This window comes from Populus alba, chromosome 5 (assembly GCF_005239225.2).
Source record: "Populus alba chromosome 5, ASM523922v2, whole genome shotgun sequence".
NCBI lineage: Eukaryota > Viridiplantae > Streptophyta > Magnoliopsida > Malpighiales > Salicaceae > Populus > Populus alba.
This window is the reverse complement of record NC_133288.1, coordinates 7,598,826-7,610,328: the sequence shown is the minus strand read 5'-3', so window position 1 is coordinate 7,610,328 and position 11,503 is coordinate 7,598,826. Positions and strand designations below refer to the sequence as shown.

The 11,503-nt window shown below is 28.5% G+C and overlaps 1 protein-coding gene across 1 annotated transcript; it reads right to left on the bottom strand.

Moving 5' to 3' along the window:
• Positions 1 to 9,542: 9,542 nt before the first annotated feature.
• On the bottom strand, positions 9,543 to 10,524 carry LOC118054086 (auxin-responsive protein SAUR71). Its single transcript, XM_035065530.2, has one exon. It carries the CDS (start codon positions 10,276 to 10,278, stop codon positions 9,868 to 9,870), a length of 411 nt encoding a protein of 136 aa, XP_034921421.1. The 5' UTR covers positions 10,279 to 10,524; the 3' UTR covers positions 9,543 to 9,867.
• Positions 10,525 to 11,503: the final 979 nt, after the last annotated feature.

The window sequence follows — 11,503 nt, the reverse complement described above, 5'->3', positions numbered from 1 at the left end:
CACAACACTCAGAAATATATTAGATGCTTTCTATGTATATATATATAAAATCACATAATTAAGTTTAATTAAAAAATGCCTTACTAGACCTACAAATAAGGACAACAAAAGTTATTTCGCCTAACTTAGAAATTGAGTAATTGATTCTACAAAGTTTAATAATCTAGTTTTTTAAAAAAATATATATTTTTTATTTAACTAATTTTTTATAAAATAGACCATCCCATAAAATTGTATTCCAAGCAACATTTCATGAAAATTTGTAAAAGCAAATTTGCTTGAAATTATTTTTTTGTGTTCAGATTATTTTGATGTGCTGATATTAAAAATAATTTTTAAAAATATTATTTTGATATATTTTCAAATAAAAAAAAAACACTTTAAAAAAAATAACAAACTGCCAAGAACCATCTAGATTTTTAAGGATCTTCCGTTTCTATGCATTAATTATTTAAAATATTCTAATTGTCTTGGTTTGAGATATTTTTAGACTCGTTTTCAAAGGTAAACAAATTAATATTATAACATAGTTGAAAGCTCGTGGATAGAGAGAGATTAAAAGCAGAAGTTCCTAGAACATGTGAACTCGTGAAGAACTCACATATTGATAGATAGATGCCCACGTAAGGGAGTTCGTAGGAGCTATAGCATGTGTTAGGAACATGGGAAGGAAGCAATGACTGAAGCCAAAAAGATCTCAAACATCACCAATCCCTTGTGACTCGGATCATACCTTCACATTTTAGTCTTCGCACGATATAAGGGCCAATAATTTTCTTTTTGTGTACTCTTTCTCTTGTGTGTTAAGGAAGAGGAGCACAAATTCCTTGTTTTCTCCGAAATAATTAGACAAAGGTACATGAGATTTTAATTTAAAGTTATGGTCATAATCGAGGGGGAAAAGATTTGAACGTGACTCTACATGCTCACCCACGTTCCATTACCGCAAATCAAGGATTCATCGTACCGTTCTTTATTCTACCAATAATATACATATATTTAATTTTAGAAAAAATTACTTCGATTCTCCCACGATCTTTACACGATTTCATTTATACATCATATTGTAATTCTTATAACACTTTAAATACTTAAACGCGTGAAAAAATAATTAATAAAACATTAAAACGAATCATGTACCATCAAGTATAGATGGAATATTTCTTCGATTTATAGTAAAGATTTCATTAGTAATTTTAATGTTGATGGAAATCATCTTAAAAAATTATCTTGTTATATTTTTTTTATTTCATTGGTAATTTTATTATTATTATTTTGACAAGTTTTTCTATTGATAATTTCATCAAAAATAACAATTTTTTTTTTTCTATTATGATCCTCTAGCCAACAATTTACTTGCTCGAAATAAACTCACACCATAAGAAAAAAATATATCCAAAAATCATTATACATAAATTTCACAATTCATATAAACACAATAACAAGATAAACATAATTTTATACACAAATATTTTTAAAATAAATGAGATATAAATAACATGTATATTAGAATTTCTAAATTTCAAACATTAAAATTCTAATTAAAATACAATCAAATCAACAATGTGAAGTATATATACCTAGTACATCACATTAAAGGTGTTAAAGGTGGAGGAAAAGATGCTGAACAAAAAAGTCTAAGAAGGGTGGGGGGAGAGAGAAACCCCCAAAACTGCACTTATTAGAGTTCAATATATTATATTTTTTTATTGGAGTTCTACTTTTATATTTTTCATGTCAACAATCATTGCTAGCGAGGAAAAGTTTCAGTAATAAACATATAATTAAAACTTCACTAAAAATAATAACATACATAACAACGAGCTCTTACAAGGTATTTTGCATAGTTGATAAATGGAATCACTTTTCTAGTGTACTTGCTCATCAAACCATGAATTTTGTTTTTTTATTTCTATTTTGTATACTAGATCGTGAATGCTTTGTAAAACTTTTTGATAAATAAAATTAAAAACAAATAAAGAAGTTGCTCATGTGTGCATTATATGCATTAGTCATTTTGTTGCCTTCAGGTGACATGTGTGACTAACTCAAGTGGTCAAAACTATTGTTTCACCCCGTCATTAAATTTAACTCGATGTCCTCTTCTTTTCTGGGCAACACATGTATTCTGATTCCATTTGGTTTGGTGTTAGTTTGATTTTCTTTTTTTGTTTAATTTCTCTCTCATGCACCTTGATTTGCAGTTTGCCCGTAAAAAAAAAATCATAGAAGCCCTTTGTTTTTTTTTTCCTTCAAATTTCATCCATGTTCTTTTATTTACAATTTTTTTACTTGAAAAAATTATTTCAAATTGGAAATTATTTTCAATTTCATATTCCAATTTTTTTATCTCTCAAATTTGATCCCCATTCTTTTTATTATTTTTTTTTATTTGGGATGATTTATAAAATTAATGTTTTTGTTATTTCATCCTCCATCCTTTCCTACCAAGATTGATCTTTTTTTTTATTGCTATATTTTTTTTGACAAGTTTTTTAGATTGATCCCTTTTTTTATTGCTGTATTTTTTTGACAAGTTTTTTAGATTGATTTTTTTTTTAATTTTATCATTCAACTTTAAATTAGTTTGGAGTTGGACTTCTTGATTAATCCTGGGTCTGATATTTCATGATTTATGATTTTGAAATATTAACCCGGGTTTAAGAGATTTGTCCGGGTTTGCTTAGTTTTTAATGTTATTAAATTAGGATTTTTTTATATTATTAAATTAATCAAACTTATTAAACATAGTCGACTCAATAACCTGAATCTCAAATTTCTTTAACTTGTTTATAAACTAAAGAAACACCTTAATTTTGTTCTTACATCCATAAAAACTTGGACTGGCTCGCGGCATTGCGTCAGCAACCGATATAAGTTTACTTGGGTCATTTTTTGTTGGTTTTTTTTAAAAAATTAATATTTTTTTTTTTTTTAGCTTTTGATATTTAATTCATTATAATTGGACTTTTTAATTTGTTTTGATGTAAGTTCCATGGTTTTATCACAATCTCACACCCTCGATCGCATGTTTTATAGGTTAATCATTATTGGCCTAGATTAATTAAATGTGTCACATTTTAATTTTTTTCTTAAAAAAAATATATAATATAATTTGTTACCATTTAAGTATTTTAAAAATGTTTAGGTCATTATACATCAAAGTTTTAACTTTCTAACATTTTAATATTTTTTTTAAGGTTGTAAAACAAAAACAGTGTAGTGCGAGCCAAAAAGCTAATTTGCTAATTTAAAGCAATCTTATAATAGTCGATTTTATAGAATATTGTACGGAGTGATATATGTGTAGGTATAAGATGCTTTAATTATTGTAAGAGCCAATCACGAAGGCCGCGTCTTAGTTGGCGAATCTCATGTAATTTATGTTGGAATTTCTGACAAAACTGTATACAGCTTATATATTCTTGCATCTGTACTATAGATCAGCGGATCTTATTTTTATAGGGTATTTTCCCCCCTGGCATATATATATATATATATAATAAGCTCCTTTTTTATTAATGAGCCAAACCGAGTTCACATACTTGCCAATCTCAAAGTGGTTTTCTAGAATAAATTAAAATGCGCATTAAAAAATAACACACACACACACACACACACATATATATATATGCTAGTATATATATATATGCTAGTAGGTAATCAATTTTCTTTGCCTTTAATTATTGACTAAAAATGAAGTTTGTTTAAATTGTTAATTTGATCAAAACCCATTTGACGTGGTGGTTGAGCATCTCAAAATAAATCATGTTTAGTGTAGAAACTTCTTGATTAACGAACTAAAATAATTAAAGAGTAAAATCTGGGATTTTGCATTTTTGAAGTGTGCAATCTACTATAACTAAGCACGTTTAAACATATTTAGCCTGAATTTTGACACCTTGTCTCTGGGATATGTGCAATGAATATAATAATATATATATATATAGTAAAAGATTTCTCCAACTTCAAGCTCAAAAGCTTGATCAATTTGTCGAAGACCTACTTCCATTCTAAAGGCCACAGTACTGTAAGAATTTAGAGAAAATCAATGTTTTGGGTGTAATGTTTTCGTTTTTTCTGTGATGCATGCATGCTCGTATGCTGATCCATGGAAAATTAAGGTTAGTTGTTCTATTATTAGAAGAGGCTCAATCTATGTATATAGTTACAAAGCTGTTGATGATCAATAATAATAATAATAATAATAAAAGAAGATATATAAAGTTGTGGTTGTCGCATTGCCATCATAGATGATCCTACGAGACAACAAAGAATTATGCCTTTTCTTTTTCATGATTCATGGGCGTCACTAAGATAACTAGTTATATGATTTTTTTAATCATGATCACAAATTTAAATTTCCCATCAGAGATTCGTTTAGATATGGTCTTAACATACTGTAAATCACTCGAAGAGTTCTGTATAGGTAAAACACTGTGTCATTCGTCGTATCAAGACTCTCTCACTCGCCCTTATTTTCTTCTTCTTTCTAGCTAAGTACGGCTGTGTGTCCTTATCATTCAAGCTGCACATGCCATGAATAAGTCATGAATGTGTTTCTATTCGTCACAAATCATGTGTTTTAGTATAAAAAATATTATAGTTTGAAAAAAAGACGAGAATCAAGATAAATTATGGTTCATTAATTAATTGGAGATAAGAGAAATCGAGCAAGAATACAGGCGTTAATCAACATCCCAACTAAACAAAAATGGTCAAAAAACCCTTATCTTAAACAATTATCAACACCATTATCGTCAACATAAAAAATACAAACTAGCCTAACCATACGAAATAAAGATCAGTTAGTCGCATATTGCAGTCGAGATTCTAAGTTGACTCGTTGAATTTTGGATAAACTAATTCATGATTTAATATTATGTAATTACATCAAAGATAAAGCTTTTGTTAATTGAGGATTAATATGTTTACTTTGCGTCTTAAAAGATATGTCATGTGACACCACACTGCACTAGCTAAGCCTAGCTTAGGATGCCAAAGTTCTTGATCTTCACTATGGTGTCAATTTTTCGGTGCCTTATTATAAGGCCATAATTTAATGCCAATTCTCGAATTTGTTTGTCCGTTTCAAACGCCGTAGACGTGAGGCCAAAATTCGCTTGATTGGCTCTTTGATCAACTTATTTTTTTTATTATTATTGTTGTTGCTTAATCAATACTCCTCTTAATTAATTTGAGATGATAGGTTTGATGATTAGTCATTGATTGTTGTTTTGTTTGATAAAGTTAGGCTCAAATTAGCCATATATTTGCTCGTGGGGTCATCAATAAACCTGAAAATCAATAGAAGAAGACGATCATTTTATCACATAAATAGCCAAAACCCTTTTGTTTGTGACCCCCTACCTACTTACACACGTTATTTATAAATTTAAAAGCATCCTGTTTCAAAATATAATGCAATATTGATCTTCAAATGCTGCCATAAAGTATTTTTATACCCTCCAAAAATTAAAAATCAAAATAATTAAAAAGGCTTTATGGTATAATCATGATTGACTGTGTTGTTATCTATTTTGGAACCTAAAAAAAAACTAGGAAAAAAAAAAACTTTATGACAACATTTGAAGATAAAAAAATATTAGAAGAAAATAAAAGAAAATATATCAGTGAAAATAATACACCAGAATACCAAGAAAATTTTTGAAGACTAGTTGAGGAAAATAAAAAATACAAGATTGAAAAATTTGAAAGTGTATTTTCAACTGATGAAGGTCATATTGGCAAATAAAAATCAATTTGAGGTGGAAAATTAAAAATTGGATATTTAAGGACTCAATTACAATTTTAAAGGCTTAATTAGTTGAATTTATTGAGGGTTTAATTACAAGAAAAATTAATTTTTAAAGTCAATTTAAGCTTTAACTGGAAAAAATTAAAGCTTGAGGGTTTAATTATAATTTTTAGGAGTTAATTTGGTCAAATCATGGGTTTAATTGTATAAATATTGAAGTATGATGGGCAATTAGGGACTTGATAGAAGAAATCCAAAACCAAGGACCAAATTGAAAAAGGCACGTGAATGTAGAGGCTAAAATTGACCAAATCAGGAGCTAAATTAAAAAAATTAAAATTTTATTAATCAATTGAGAGTTAAAATACACAAATTCAGAATCAATAATCAAAACAAAACAAAAACAACCAACTTAGGGGCTGGCAATTGAGTTTGATAGGGTGAAATTACATAAAATTAAAAGATTAAAAGCAATTATAGATGCAATTAAAAAAAATTAAAAAAATAGAGGCTCAATTAAAATTTTCCAATCCTAAATCAATTACCCTCAACAACACAAAAAAAGAGAATATATGTGACACGTTGTTCGATTGATTGATCTCTGCTTTTAACAGTTCTAGCTGATCGAGTTGGCAACTTCAAACGCATGAATATGAAGTTACATACCTCTAAATTAAAAGTAAGGTTGGATTCAAATGACATGTGTGCATCTCCTGAACTAACTTTATGTGGTCTCAGTCGATGATAATGTCAAAATTGCTCCGATAAGACCTTGAAAATGGGCAACCCAGTCAGTCCTAATAGTGTAACTATTATGCAAAAATTATTTTGTTTTTCATGTGTTCATACACAAAACCTTTTTAATGGGTCCTTATCAAGGGTTTACAACACTTTTTTCAAGATTAAAAGGTTAAAAATGGATTCAAAACCTCTTAGAACCCTAACAACCCTATAAAAACGAGTTTAGAGAAAATAGGGAGAGAAAAAAAAGAGTAATTGTTTGAGGTATGCTTTTCTGATCTCAAAGTAAGTTCTTAGTGACTTGCTTTTTTGTTTTATATTTATGTTTATAAGTAGAGAAAAGTGGTTTGAATGTTCAATAAATAATATTGTATTCACCTTTTTGTTGCTTTTATTTTTATTTAATGAAGTTATTTAAAGTGTTTTTTATGTTTTTGAAATATTAAAGTTGCGGTTTAAATTTTTTATTTTTATTTAATGAAGTTATTTAAAGTGTTTTTTATGTTTTTGAAATATTAAAGTTGCGGTTTAAATTGGTTATATATATATATATATATATATATATATATATATGTTGTTTTAGTTTTTATTTAACTTAAGTAATGCATGTTGAAGCAGCATTGTTTATCCTTAGCTTGTTAAGCATATTTATGCACAAAATGGGTTTAGAAAACTAATTTTAAATCCATGTTGTATGAGCATGTAGGCTTTTTTAGGTTAGTTTTTGGATGTAGCATCTCATACTTGATTTTAATGTTTTCATGTTTTTTGTTAGTTTTTTCGAATCAAACATTTTTTTATAATTTTCTAGGCATTCTAGTATATTCTTCTCGCTGATATATGTTTTTTATTTTCTTTCAATATTTGTTTTTCAATTTTTTGTATTTTCTCTTTTTCTTAATTTTGTGTGAGAAATTGTGTATTGGAATAATAAAATTATCCCTCTGTCCTCGAAGAAAAAAACGGTATAATTGGCCTCCGGGTGGCATAGTATTGTAGCAAACTATGTGATTCATTGTGTATTGGAGTAGTATTAATAGAAAAAAAAGAACTAATTAAGCCATCTTGATTTTACAAGTTTCTATTAAAATTAATCTACGGGGATCGAAGTACCTAATTAGCGATGAGTATATTTACCTCGATAATCCCCATTGACATCGTACCAGTGACAATCTTTCCAGGAATTATTTCTCTTAGTTTTCCAATGCCTAGATATTCATGATTCTTTATCTGTCCATGTATGCATCATGTATCAATCTCATCTTCTAAACACTGTAAGCTAATGTTCAAAACAGTTCGTATGCAAATTATATATTTTAAATATTTTCTAGAAGTCATCTTTTTTTCTCACAGAGCACAACAAATCTTAGGTACATGATACTGATCTATTACGCATAAAGATGTACATATAAAAACTGCCCGAGCACTAAGAACAGCAAGCACGAGGATTCATATGCATACCTGCAACTCACCTAATCATATTAGGTGGCACAGAGGCTGATGCTTGAGGCTTTGATTATATAAGCTATGTATAATCATCATGTCAACATTGTGTTAGGTGATGATCTAGAAAGACAGATCTTAGGTTTATTGTAATCAAATTCAAGATCATCTTATGTGATTTGATTGTTCTGTTTGAAGGAAACCGTTTTTACAGTTTTCTCTTCACCATTTTCATTTTTGTTGGCAGATTAGCTGCCGGATTACGAGCATGCTTACCCCTTCTTTCTACGCATGTTGCTGCTTGTGGGCCTAAACCGTTCAAGCTCTCTCTGCCCTTTTTTTTTATGATTTTTTTTCCTGTTATAGTAGGATTTGGTAACTGAGTTGTTTAGAGTTAAAAGAAACAGTATCTTGTATTTAATTCCATTCGAATTTTGATTTTAAAAAAATATAAAAGCAATTTTTTATTATTTATATATATCTACTCAAATGTAAATGATTTAGTTAAAATTCAATATATATATATATATATATATATATAAAAAAAAAAAACTAGTCTAGAAAATAATAGAAAAGTATTGTGTATATATGTGTTATGAAATTTATGTAAATGATTTAAAACTAAAAAAAATTTAAAAGAATTAACAACACGTCGAACGTAAATCCCAAAGTCACGTAAAGCTAAAAAGATTTTTGTGCAAGATAGACGGCAGCAGTCTTAACAATGTATATTCCAGAATATTCCATATTCCTTAAAATTACAGAAATGACCTCATATAAATCATTAATTAATTATAATCCAGGCCAGATACTGAAAAGGCCAAGGGAATATGATCTCACCGCCAAAGAGCACCGAGATGACGAGAGCTTTTCCAAACGGTAATGCTGCGGCACGAAATTAAGTGCACATTCAAATTAAATTTAAATTTAAATTTAAATTCTAATTCAAATTTCAGATTTTTTTTCTTTAATCAAATATAGAGTTAATCCTTAATATGAAATTGATCATATAGTATAGTTAACGATATGATAAAACATTAAATAATATGAGATAGTTGTTGTGTGCAAGATTTATAACCGACTGGTTTAATTGTGTTTTTAAATTTTTTATTTATTTATTTTAATTTTAAATTAATTTTTATTTATATTTTTGAATTTTTTTGATATACATGTTAGAAATAAATTTTAAAAAATAAAATAAAAAATATTTTTTTTAAGTAAAAAATGCTTTAAAAAAACAATTTTAGAATTAATACTTAATATATAGTAATTACCTTATTTGATATATAACCCCAAGCTATATCAAATTCCCCTCTATCTTTGATAAAGCAACAAAAGGAGCACTAGCACAAAGCATAAATGTGCCTAAAGATTTATATAAAAAAAAATAGAAAAAATAAATAAAAAATTAAAATGTAGAAAATAATTGAGCAAAGGGATCGATCTCTAATGGTTCCAAGATCCAAACTGTGGCTTCTTATACTAAATTTCAAGATGCACTCTTTCATTTCCTCCATTTCATTATTATGTATATCCTTTCTATTAATTTCCTATATTTTCCCAAGAACCAAACATAACATTAAATTGGTTAAGAGAAGAGAAAAAAAACAAGTAATTCTCTATTTTTTTTTTCTCCATTGCTGTTTCAGCCCCTGTTTTTACAACTGATAACATTCAAAAGAAAAATAAAACCTAAAATTTATCTCTACTGCTTCACCTTCTCCCTTCACTGCAGTCTTCATCGTCATCACCACAAAAGATCGAAAAAGGTATATTTACACGGAAAAAACCCCAAAAACGATCTCTTGATATTTCCAACATCACTCCATACATTTCAAGGACCTATAAAAACCTCCCCATATATATATATATATATATATATATATATATATATATATAAACTGATCACCACCGGGTAATTAACTTCACAAACAATCCTCAGAAGTGAACAAAGAGCCAAGTACATCCTCAAGGTCACTTGACTCAAGACCGAGTCTCAGAGATTCCATAACTCGTTCAAAAACCAGCACGTGACAAGGAATTCTCAGCACTCCTTTCTGCTCGTACCCGTATTCTTGAGCCGACTTGTTCAGAAGCCATATAAAAACCGGATGGTTCAAGAGCTCAGCACTCACCGTAAACCGCTCCATCTCATCGCCAACATACACCGGCACATGACCCTCCGGCACCGGCTTGTCGGATCCTCGCCGGCGCGCCGACCTCAATCCGCCGGATCTCCGTCGAGAAGCAGTCGTGGTGGATTGAGAATTCGAGCGCAGAAGACTGTATTGAGAAGAGTCTGCCACCCGTGAGAGACGGCGAATTAGCTGCTTCATTCTAAAAAGATCGATCCAAATGGCGTCGACGACGTTAAGAAAATATTAAGAGAAACTATGCAAGATGGGGAGTGGGATGGTTAAGAGCAAGCGGGCTTTTCTTGTTATTGGTAAAAGGAAATATGGAAGGCTTGAAGATTGGGGAGTTCTTGAGAGAGAGGAGAGGCGGGGGGTTGAGTGGGGAGAGGAGAAGGACGAGCGGAATATATAGAGAGAGAGGAAAAGAAAAGGGTAGAGTGATGATAGAAGGGAGAGAGAAGGATAGGGGTACAGGTAGGAGTACTTGCAAGGTACAATTACTGAATAAAGAAAAAGAGATTTGTTATAATAATATTTTTCTTAGTTCTGTTTTGAGTACTTATTTGTTGTAAGTTGAAGTACTTGCGGTAAATTAAAGTTTTTTAAAATATTTTTTTATTTAAAAATATATTAAAATAATATTTTTTATTTTTAAAATTAATACATTAAAATAATCTAAATACATTAAAAAAAGTTAATTTAAAATAAATAAATAAATTAAAATTTTTAAATTTTAAAAAAAATATTTTTAAAACATGAAAATAAATAGGACATAATAGAGAAATAGTCTGAGTTTATTTAACACATTTATTTTTTTTTATATTTTTAAATTATTTTAATGTGTTAATATTTTTAAATAATATTATTTTAATATATTTTTTAATAAAAAATACTTTAAAAATAATATTTACGGCAAACTGATAATATAAAAATTATTAAAGCTGAGCTGGAGAAGAAGTGTTAAATTTGAAGATTTCTAGATAACTATTTACAGGATATCTTGATTTACATAATCGACTAATGAGAGTGCTATTTAACATTAGATCATTGAAACTCACCCAAGCAAAAACATTAGAATTCAGATCGAGTTTTTTTTTCAAAAAAATAACATAAAAATCCAAGATTCAAATTTTTTTTCTCAATTAATATAAGGATGAATATTTTTTTTAAAACTATTAATTGTACTCCCAAAATTGAGAAAATAAAATCGAGTAAACTTTAGAACCCAAGCATATGGAAATAAACAGTCATGTTGCATTTTTTTTTTCTTTTCAGGTTTCATATATACAAGATCAATAGAGATCCAGAAAGCTTTCTATAAAATATATATTATTGTATTTATAATTATTCTAAATTATAGTGCTAGAACCCACGACTTTATTCTCTCAATACTCTAAAAAGGAGAAACAAGATTAACAAAGAAATC